The 11388-nt window shown below is 39.2% G+C and overlaps 1 protein-coding gene across 4 annotated transcripts in view; it reads right to left on the bottom strand.

The window, feature by feature from the left end:
* Window positions 1-4700: 4700 nt before the first annotated feature.
* The window catches only part of si:ch211-207d6.2 (sickle tail protein homolog), a 37187-nt gene continuing 30499 nt past the window's right edge, over window positions 4701-11388 (bottom strand). For 2 of the 4 annotated variants that reach the window (XM_055032956.1, XM_055032957.1), the window contains exons 20-22: window positions 8405-10060; window positions 7124-7227; window positions 4701-6323 (exon numbers count right to left, since the gene is read on the bottom strand). In XM_055032956.1, coding sequence (XP_054888931.1) covers window positions 6278-6323; window positions 7124-7227; window positions 8405-10060 — 1806 coding nt within the window. In that variant the 3' untranslated portion in view covers window positions 4701-6277. Of the gene's footprint in view, window positions 6732-7123; window positions 7228-8404; window positions 10061-11388 lie in introns of all 4 variants that reach the window. The other 2 variants (XM_055032958.1, XM_055032959.1) reach the window with 2 other exon arrangements.

Here is an 11388-nt window from a genome sequence, read left to right as displayed (position 1 = left end):
GTGACCTAGAAAATTGACTGTAATTTAACATTTTGAATTTGGGGCTTTGTTTCTTTATGAACTCCTTTTTGAAACTCCGCTTTCAGGAATCAATCAAATTTGATTTGTATAGGACCTTTCAGTGACAAGGCATTTCAAAGTGCTTTACATTATAAAAACAAAATTACAAAGTCATAGAACACAGTCAACAATACATTTTGCACATCAGATTATTGATTAATCTTTCATGATTACGTTTTGAACCCAACTCTAAACAGGTGTGTTTTTAGTCTAGATTTAAAGGAAGTCAGTGTTTCAGCTGTTTTACAGTTTTCTGCAAGTTTATTCCAGATTTGTGATGCATAGAAGCTGAACGCTGCTTCTTGTTTAGTTCTGGTTCTGGGTATGCAGAGCAACCAGAACCTGATGGGTCTACAAGGTTGATTCAACAACAGCAGATCTTTAATGTATTGTGATGCTGAGCCGTTCAGTGATTTATAAACAGACAACAGTATTTTAAAGGCTATTCTTTGAGCTATAGGGACCCAGTGGAGGGACTTTAGAACTGGTGTGATGTGATGTGCTCTATCTTCCTGGTTTTAGTGAGAACGCGAGCAGCAGCGTTCTGGATCAGCTGCAGCTGTTTTGATTGTTTTGTTGGACAGGCCTGTGAAGACGCTGCGTTTATCTTTAGTTGCAATAATTAATACAACTAAAGATAAACGCATGGATGAGTTTCTCTAGATCTGGCTGAGACATTAGTCCTCTAATCCTTGAAATGTTTTGCAGATGATAGAAGGTCGACTTTGTAACTGTCTTTATGTGGCTCTTAAGGTTCAGGTCAGAGTTCATCACTACTCCCAGATTTCGGGCCTGATCTCTAGGTTTTAGTTGTAATAACTGAAGAGGAACGATCTAGAGGAACGACTAGATCATTCCTCTTTAGGTCCAAAGATAACTTTTGTTTTGTTTCTGTTCAGCTGTAGTTTTGGCACATCCACACATTTATCTGTTATAAGCATCGTGATTAGATGGGTTCAAAGGTCACCTGGTGACTTCGTAATGTAGAGTTATGTATCATCCTCATAATTATGGTAGCTAATCTTATTTCCTGTTATAATCTAAGCTCTTTATGTAAGACTCGAACCAGTTGAGTGGTGGTCCAGAGTCCGAGCCAAATCTCCAGTCGATTCAGTAATATGTCATGATCAACAGTGTCAAAAGCTGCACTGAGGTCTAACAGAACCAGCACTGTGGTTCTTCCACAGTCCGTATTTGTATGGATATCATTGAACACTTTTACAAGGCAGTCTGTGGTGAGTCTGAAAACCAGACTGGACGGAGTCAAAACGTTTGGTTATCATTAGGAAGCTATTTAACTTTTTGAACACTGCATTGTCAATACTTTAGTAACGAATGGGAGGTGAAGCCATCACAACACACCTCCTGACTTAACCGTTTAACGTTTTTTTTGTTTGTTTTTTACCACTGCTGCACTGAGAAGTAGCTTATAGTGAGTTCACAAAATGCACAGTTCCATCAGGCTTTTGCTAAGTGCTGCTAGCTAGTCTGAAGGAGTTGAATGGGGGAGAGATGCTCTGACAGGTGGTAGCAGACTTCCCTCCTCTCAGCCACTCAGGCTTTGAGATGTAGATGAACTGCTGAGTCTACAAATATATGCGTCTCAGTTTCTCGTCCACTCCTTGAGTTCTTTGTTTGTTGCCGTGTGACTGACCTGTGTAGGTGTGACCTGCTTCTCACTCTGCAAGCTGGAGGTAAAAATAGATGGACAGTTTGTGGTGTACATCGTTAGATGGAGAAACATGCCTATGTATCAGAATCAGATTTATTTGAGATTGTGTGCATATGGAAGGAACTCACACACTTACAGCAACATACATTAAATATAACTACACATTTAAAAGTCAAGATGCATATCTTTATGCATGCTTTTGTTTTAATAAAAGAAAACTATAACCTGTTAGCCTGGGGGAAGAAAGTGTCTCTGCAACAGCAGGTTTGTGCTTATTTGAACATAAAAGTTTAAACAGTTTGTGTCCAGGATGCGTGTCTGCAGCAATGTTGGCTTCAATTTTCCTGACCTTAAACCTGCAGCAGTCCTGGATGTAAGATCAGCCATGATGATGTTCACTGCAGACATGAACATTTGTTGCAGTTTGGACCCGTTCTGTTCTGAAAAACAGCCATGAAGACGATGAGCAGCTCCTTTGTTGGACTTCTGGACTTGCTGCATAAAGTCCAGTCTGTTGTCTCTGAGGAGTGAGAACAAGGCAGGTCCTGAGACAAAGCCGCTGCTGGGAACTAGATGCAACCTACAGCTGAGGATGGAGAGGGATTAAGGGTGTGGAGGAAGTTCCCTGGAGGTCCACTCATCCCCACAGTGTTTAGCCCCACGTGGTTCTGATCAACCAACTGAATCCTGTTCTAATACATCCTGAATCAGAAAAAAACATTGGTATCATGTATAAACTTCAGGTGTTTCACAGACAGCAGTTACTCAAGAATCCAGAAAAACTAATGAAACATGAAATGAAAACATAAAGACTTGTAAGAAGCTGGAGTTTCTGTGTCCAGATCTGTGGAACTGCATAGGAACAGGAATGTTACAACAAACAAGGAATCATTGCTTCATTATAATATTGTGTTTTTCTCTCCAAACAAGGCAGTTCAGCATTTCTGATGATGATGATGATATCTTCTGATAAATGAAGAAATCCCTGTGAGCAATCATATCTACCAGTCCTGTGAACACACACATGAATACACACACAATTAGTACAGTATTTAGGCAATTCTAATTAATTCCAATTAGAAATGCAAATAAAGAGCCACATCTTTGATTAAACAGCAGACTGGCTCCTTGTTGGTTTTATATTGTCCTCCTCTGATGCAGCCTGATTATGAGGAGAAGGAAGAAAAAATATCAGAGAAGGGAAAATGTTGTAATTAATATAGAAATGCTTCATGTGAGATATTTCTAATTAGTCCCCAGTCCCTCCTGCTGCTCTTCAGGACTGCTGCTGTCCCCTGTTCACAAGATGCAGAAGAATTACAGACTAATTACAATGAGTGGGTGCGGGGATTCATCTGGCCCAACAAATTAACTTATGAGCTAATTAGCATACGATGGATATAATGACTAATAATTTTACCAATTACAGGGCTGGGCCATCTCATTATGCTCGTGAAACATGGATGATTGGAGTACACCATATTGTTTCCGTCCAAATAACGAAGGAGAAGAGAAAAAGAAAGTGCTTATATTATAATGAAAGTGAAGCTTCTGAACTTTTCTTCCAGAAGGTCCTGCTGAGCTCCAGGCGGGCAGCTCAGAGAGCCCAACCCACTGAGGTCATCATCCAGGTGTGTTGGAGCAGGATGCTGGTTCTCCAGGACTGGACTCGGTCACCCAGGTTACCGTCTATTGTTAGCGCTCAGCTTTTCTGCCTTTCAGTGTGTTTTAGTCAGAGCCAGCCCAAGAAATAAGCAGACTAAGCCACTGCTACCCTAACCCCCACACAGTCAGGTGCCCATAAATGCTTAAATTTGAAATGTAGACCACAGGTCTACCTTTATGTATTTGTTTTTTGAGAATGAAAATCATACTACATTTGATTTGATGGCTTCAGCAGAGATTGTTTGAAATTTGATAACATTTTCAAATTTACTTTGTAAAAGTGCAAAGAATAATCTTTAGTTTGGTTGTTGTGTCACTATATTACCATCTGAACCAATGAGTTGAGTCTTCGTATTTGATTATTATTATATCTTTAATTATTTATTCACAAATAGTCATATTCAATAAATTAGGATACAGGGTTCGTTTGTCAGATTAAAAGTACCTCTTTTTAAAAAATATCCTTGAAACAGGCATCAAACATATTGGATTGATTTAGTCATTCAAATGTGAAGTTTTCATCAGCTGTAAGTGGAAAATGATCATAATTAACAGAAATTAAGGCTTTCAAATATTCAAGTGTTATTAATCTATATAATAACACTTTATCAGATATATCTATCTATCTAAAATGAATGGCCATTTCAATAATAATCTAAATTATTGAATGGATTAGTATGTCAGCAAATAATAACCAATTATAATTATTGCTTTTGAACTTGGTTTCCTCTATCAGGTTCCACCAGTCTGGAATTTCATTATTATTTTCTATATCAAAGCAGCTTCAACTCAGATTTAAGCTTTAGCCTGAAGGACTGTGTATCTTTTAAATGGCCAACAAATTCAAATTCAAGTGAATTCAAATTGTCAGGATAATAATGCTACTTTTATTTCTTTATTTATTTTAGATGTAGGAACCCAGAAAACTTCAAGAATAATCAGTGCAGTTATATATCTATATATCTATCTGTCTGTCTATCTATCTATCTGTCTGTCTGTCTGTCTGTCTGTCTGTCTGTCTGTCTGTCTGTCTGTCTGTCTGTCTGTCTGTCTATCTATCTATCTATCTATCTATCTATCTATCTATCTATCTATCTATCTATCTATCTATCTATCTATCTATCTATCTATCTATCTATCTATCTATCTATATCAACTTTCAAACACTGGATTTATGGTGAGAACACTTGAAGTTAGATGTAATTTTAGAACTTTAAACAGAAACAAACTGACAGAGGGTCTGCTTGAAGAGTCTCTACTGCCCTCTGCTGGTAAATCTTAGCACAACAGGAGAAGATTTTGATTGCCATGCAAGAAATCATTTAATAGTTGCAAGAGACAGACTCAGATACAAGGTTATGGCTTAAAAACAACTAAATCAGGAAACATTTTTATATGAACAATACACACAAATAAATACAGGAAATACAAGCATTTCTGCTCAATGTGTTTTACAAATGTTCAGATTTTATATAAGAAACAGAACAGAGGAGTTGACATTGCTCTTTTACAAAACAAAAACAGACTGACCTCAAGTCAGATCTGATAAGATGGCGTACAAGTTCTCCATGCAAAAACATGCCTTTAGTTGACATTTTAGATTCTTATGTAGAGTATTTCCATGTTCTTTGTTCCAATTCCTGTTCTTCAAACCAACTGAAACCATGAACTATAAATGTTATAGCTCAATTGAAATATCAAGTTTGTGACTTAATATTACACTTGAAAAATATTTCAGTATGCCTAAAGTAGAGGAAGTGTTTATTGGGTCAGCCTAAGCCAGTGATATTGCTCATATTGCTAAATCTGTTTAAGCAGATCACAGCTTAAACTGAATTATATTTCTGGTTTTAAAAATGTGGAATATCCTGTAGCTTATGTGAGATACTAATATTGTATTCGTATTGCATATGTGTTTGGGTGTTCCAGAAGAATAAAACAAGAAAAGAAATTTAAGTTCCAGGATGCAATGACTGATGAATTCAGGCAGTAGACTGTGGATTGTGGTGACGTAAATAAAATTGCATTCCATATTTTAGAATGCAAAATTAGAAAATTTGGAGTTAGATCAGGGATGAGCAACTTCCAGCTTCAGACATACAAGAGTCTCTTTGGACTTGAGATGATGATGATGACGCAAAGAAGGATTCTTCATCAAATAAGAAACATTTTACACAGCTCTAAGTATCCAACAGCATCTTCAGTCAGAAGCTTCTTCACAGCCACTGTAGTACTGATCACAACAGGAGATGCTTCCTGCCCACAGCATCACCATCCTCCATGACTCTGAAGACTTACTAGATCAATATTTATGTCCAGCAGTCTCTCTGCTGCAGCTGCATGATCTGTTCTGTCCTCAACCTTTCAGCCTCTGGGTCACTTTCTCCTGAGCAGCTAAAACTTCAAACTGTTCTAAACCTAATAGCAAGAACTCTACATTGATTCTGTTTTTTTTTTTTCACATATGACCTGCAAATTATTCAATTTTACATAATCAACAGTGTCTATTAATAAATACTATCTTACAACCGTCTATAATTACTTTACTAAAATATATTTGATAATAAATATAGCTTACACAGATAAGACATATTTTTGGCTTGGAGTGACGAGGTGCAGTCCAGTCACACATACACACACACACACGCACGCGTACACACACGCACACACAACCACACACACAATATTGCTGTAGGAATATGGTGTGATCATTGGTTGTCTTGTTTTATTTTTGGAGTCCAGATGGTCGAACTGTACTCCCATTTTCAGATCCATCTGTTATTTCAGGAGTCCATCATGTGGTGGAGAAGAAGAAGGCAGTGGGGAGGGATGAGTAGAACACAGTGGTAGCTGTAGAGATTCAGTGATAGCTCTTGCTGCTTACAGGCCTCTTCTAGTGTTAGCATGAGGATGAGACAGCATGTTGCTAGAAGCACATGATACAGAGTCAGACAGCTTATCATTACACTATGGAGACAAAAAGCTAAGGAAGCAAGGTGGGAAGTTTGCTGGAGAAACTGATGAGGAAGATGATGAGAAAAAGAAAAAGCTTCCTGGATGTCTGGGAAGAGGAAGGAGTGTGAGACTCCTGGAAGAGAAGGAAGAGGCTGAAAGGGGAGATTCCCATTATAAAAAGTGGAAAAAACAAATGTGAAGAAGCACCAGAGAAAGAGGTATGGTCTGAGCGGTGAGGGTGTGAAAGGTAAACAGGTGTTTCCCAGAACTTTCCATAAAGCAATGTTTAAAGATCCACCACGGTCCCATGCAGCACACACACCAGCACTCGGCTCAGACCTGCCAGGCTTCCAGCAGAGGCAGAACCTGCTAACACAAGCTGTTTGTGTGTTGGTTCACACAAACACATATATGTGATATCTATGTGTGGTTTCAACAATACTCCAAAGATCTAGAGCTACTAATGTCTGCTTAATGTACTTCAGAAACACTGACTGCAAACAGCAACACATTCAATGTCTAAATACCTAAAATAAAATACTAAACACCACACTGCTCTGGGATTTCCACTGATAAGACTTTCTATCATAACAGGTTAGAATACCAATCATTTTAAACTGAAACGCTTTTGAATTTAACCAAAGCGTTTACTTTCCTTCTGGCTAAATGCTTTCTCTAAAGAAAATGAAAGAACTCACAAGATGCCCCTGTGCAAACTCCAGTTTTATATATCTATCTATACATATATATATGTTCAGCTCAGCCAGCTACCTGCTTTTGTTGGGCTGTTGCAGAACTTCTGCTCTTCCCTCAGGTGACCCACAGGGGGGGTGCTGTAGCTTGTTGTGGGGCTGCTCAGTAGATGTGTTGGAGCTCTAGCAAACAGACAGAAAAACAAATCTTAGTCACCTGCCACCCTTCCAAACTTGGGTCATCTTCTCAATAAATCCAAGCAGCCTGTCTGTTAACTCTGAAGTTTTGGGACATTCTTTCTACTAGAACAATGGTCTGCAACATTTACAATCCAAAAATCAATTTTTGCTCTGAGTCCTGTTTAATAAAATAGGTTTTGAGCCACAAATATTACTTTTGAAAAAATATATTGTAAATATCTATTTTTTTAAGATTTCCTTTCATTTCATACTTTAAGATCTTAATAAGAAGAAGAATATACAACTTTTTCAATAAGATTATGTCTAGACTTTCATACACAGGATGTTGATATTTGCACAGTTTCCAGCCTAATAACAGGACAAATAAATCTAAATGATTAACACATTTAGTGTCTTTCTGTTGTGAAGTTTCATGTAATAATTTCCTGCTTTTACGCTTGGCCACAGGTTGCAAACATGTGTTTGTGTTCCAGGTTTTTAATACCCTTTTGGGAACCTATTTCTGTCTACAATGGGAGTTTATGGGGACCATAACGCCTTGAGGGGATATTTTCTTGTAATCACCTCTAGCAAGGTCATGACTTTATACATTAAGTCACATCTATGTGCTCTGATTGACAAGGATGAAATAGAAATTATTAGAAGTCGTACATAGAGACTTTGTTTGTGGAAGCTCTAAAAGTAAAGTCCAAACTTCCCCAGGATGTGTTTAATATAAGACTGGAGGAATTGGTTAATTATGTCATTGTGTAAGGCTTAAAAACATTTGTCATATTTAGTCATATTTTAGCCATAAGTAGAAGAATAGTTAATAGCCAGAGTAGTTTTGAAGATGCATATTGTGGAAACAATACACAGAAGAAATGTTTTGCAGATTCATTCTTTTATATTAATGAAATAAATCAGGATGTGCAAGAGAGTAGCTTCATAACCTGCCAGATGTTTGATCTGAGCTCAACAAATGAGCTTTTTAAAGAGCAAACTAAAACATAACAGAACCCATGACATGAAGTTCAGAGAGAACTAATATTTCAACTAAACAACAACCTCTAGCAGACATTTACAATACTAAAGTTGAAGCCAAAAAATAAAGAGTGAAGAGCCCACACCAGCTGACCCACTGAAGGAAGGAAGCTGTGACTGCAGAACAACGTCAGACCTGTTGGCTGGTTGGGCTGAGCAGAGGCTGCAGTCTGACTCTTTTACTCTTCGCGGTCTGACTGGCTGCTCTTTTGGAGGGAGAGCTGCTGTTGTTTTCTTTCACTCTTCTTTTACATTGAGCGCCGTCATCAGATGAGGGATTTATGCTTTCCACACTGAGTTCCAGTTCCAGCTGCTTGATGGATTCCTCCAAATTGTTCATTGAATCTAAGGTGTTCTTGCGGAGCTCCTCCACCCGAGGGTACAACTTTGAGAGGCTTGTACCTGCAGTGATGTCTCTGTCAGAGGAGTTGTCTGGTAGGAATTGTTGGCTCATGCTCACCTCATTGGTCTGTTTGCTTTCTATGACTGGTCTGGTTCCTGCTTTCTGCTCTTTGTCATGTGCATCTATTTTAGAAAACTGTTTCCCTTTCTTATTTTTTCCTCTTCGGATTACTTGGCTGAGGGCGGTCAGTTTGTTTTTTGGGAAATTTATACTAAACTTTTTTTTGGAGCACGTTTTCATGTTCATATTTGTTTGATCCTGGCCTTGGAGTTGAGAAACAGAGTCACAAAATGATGCAGATTGAGGAGAAGTCTTCATATTTCCTAAGATGTCAGAATCATGTCCAGTGGGAAATTTTAATTTCAGATCTGGTTCTTCCTTTAGAGTCCTGTTAGTAGCCATAAGCTCCTCATCCTCTTCCTCACACTCAAGGATTGTAGACAGAGGAATATAAAAGTCCTCAGTATCCTCTATGAAAACTATCACAGAGTCTTTATCAGATTCATCATTATCTTGAAAACCACAGTGAATATAATCCATGTAAGAGCCTTCAGAGTCTGTCATATTACCTGGCTGTGAACTAATGTGTGTATGGGGGATTCTATGAATACATTCTGGAGTCTGTGGAGAAAGAGGAGCTGCTCTGTCATCTGTTGCTGTGAAGCTCAGGTTTCCTCCTTCTCTCCATGCCGGTTGATCCCTGGATCCTTCCAAAACTGCGTCTTGTTCCTGCTGCGTGCTGCTTGGCCTGTCGGCGACGTCAGGCAAACAGGAGAAAGGTTTGGGGACTGATGGAGAAGTTTTATGTTCGTGAGCAGAACTCCAGAGCTGCTTTGGCCCTGACCTTGGCGGCAGCTGGATCTGGCGCTCCTCATGAACATTTTCATTTTGTAAACATGAAACCAACATTCCATTCGCCTTCTCATCAAGAGGTTTCTTGACAAACCCATTTGTCTGTTTAGGATTTTGATTTTGTTCTTTAAGAGGAATTACAAGCTTTTTAGCCACAGCTGAGGAGAATATATGTCCAACTGCTTCGTCCTTGCACTGATCAGAGACGTTCATAACAAGAATATCTTCTTTGTGTTTGGGTGGAAGTGTTTGCAGCTCCATTTCCCCTGTCCACACCTTCGTCACTGAGGTGCAGTTTATGGAAGGCACTTGCTGAACCTTCATCTTGGCTAAACCTGTTGTCATCTTAGCCCTGTGAAGCGCTGTCGCCACACCTGGAGTCTGGGCTTTAACAGAAGAGACGTTTGGATGTTCAAACTGAGGAGTAAATCTCTGTCCATATTTTGCCATGTCAGAGGGCCACATTTTGGTAACGGGTGGAGGTGTCTTTTCATTTCCACTTGGCAGATGGATTTCCTTTGATATTTCTTTAGCAACCTAAAATCAGAAAAAATGACAATAATCTGGTTTTCATCCTCAAGTTATAAAGATATGGGTCTGTTTCCCTTAGAATTACATCCCATTTGACTTGACAAAGTGAAGAATCGTGTCCATTGAATTCCTGAATATCAAGCAAATGATACAGTTAAACATTCATCATTATCTTGAAAACCACAGTGAATAATGTGGAATGTTATCAAAAAGTACATTTATCCTTTTTGATAACATAAACTAAATAAAAAAATCTTAACTAAATAAAAAAAAATCTAAATAAAAACTAAATAAAAAAATCTTTACATGTCTCATGTGGGAAACAGCAGCACTGCCTGAACAGTTCAGTTAGTGGCTGCTTGATGTTAAAAGTATAAACCTTATTTGTTAGGATTTTAGTTGGTGTGAGTGTTCTTGCAATAGACGATCTTCGTGGGACCGCACCTGAAGCGGATCTCCTACAATGGGCGGCAGGATTCTTAAGGAGCGGTGGTGCAGCCAGTCATCGCTCGATGGTCCCACTTGTGGGTCAGAATCAAATCTAATGTTCTGTTAAGTCTCAGGTCCACAGAAGAACTACGTAAGTTGTGTGTGTTCTCCCACAGATTGATGACGTCTCGTTTGAATTCTGCCAGGAACTGCACCTGCCCTATTGCCGAGCAAGACCACAGATTGACCAGAAACATCTGCCTGCCGCCTCGGCACCTAATACCTTGCCGGAACCTCCACACTAACCATTTTTACCACCTCCCTCAGAAACTCTCCTTCCCCGATGAACTGTAAGCCTTCTCGCTCCCTCCTCTGCCACGATCCCGCCGTCCTCTCCTTTCTAAACCTCTCCCCTCTCCGAGCAGCACCCAAGCCGACCTTACGTTTTCCAGCTCAGAGGGCAACCCGGACTCACCATTCTTACTAAAGACTGTAAAATAAATCTTTTGAACTTCAATTCTCATGGCTGGTTGTTTGAAGCCTGCATGTGGGTGAAAAAACTAAAATCCAACATGACATTATTAGGCCTACATTAACTGCAAACTCAACTGCAGGACTCAAACTGTGCAAATGACTAGAAAATATTTTGTTGCAGGAAGCCCAGAGGCTCTTGAAGAACGTCTCTGCCTTTTGCTTAAGGCAGAAAAGTGGGACTTTCTTACCACTTCCAACTTTCTTAGATATGCTTCTTGGTGAGGTTTCAATGAAAATCCTGAGCCTGAGTCGTTTTGAACAGTACAGGAAGCAGCTGCAAAGCTTCCTGGGTTTTACTAACTTACATAAAAGCTTTATCAGAAAAGTTGGTCCTGTTGCAGCCCCTCTGACCGGCCCCCTTTTGTCTGATC

This window comes from Poeciliopsis prolifica, unplaced genomic scaffold (genome assembly GCF_027474105.1).
Source record: "Poeciliopsis prolifica strain line A6 unplaced genomic scaffold, Auburn_PproV2 SCAFFOLD008, whole genome shotgun sequence".
Taxonomy (NCBI): domain Eukaryota; kingdom Metazoa; phylum Chordata; class Actinopteri; order Cyprinodontiformes; family Poeciliidae; genus Poeciliopsis; species Poeciliopsis prolifica.
Note: the sequence above shows the minus strand (reverse complement) of the source record. Positions and strands in the feature narration are given on the sequence as shown.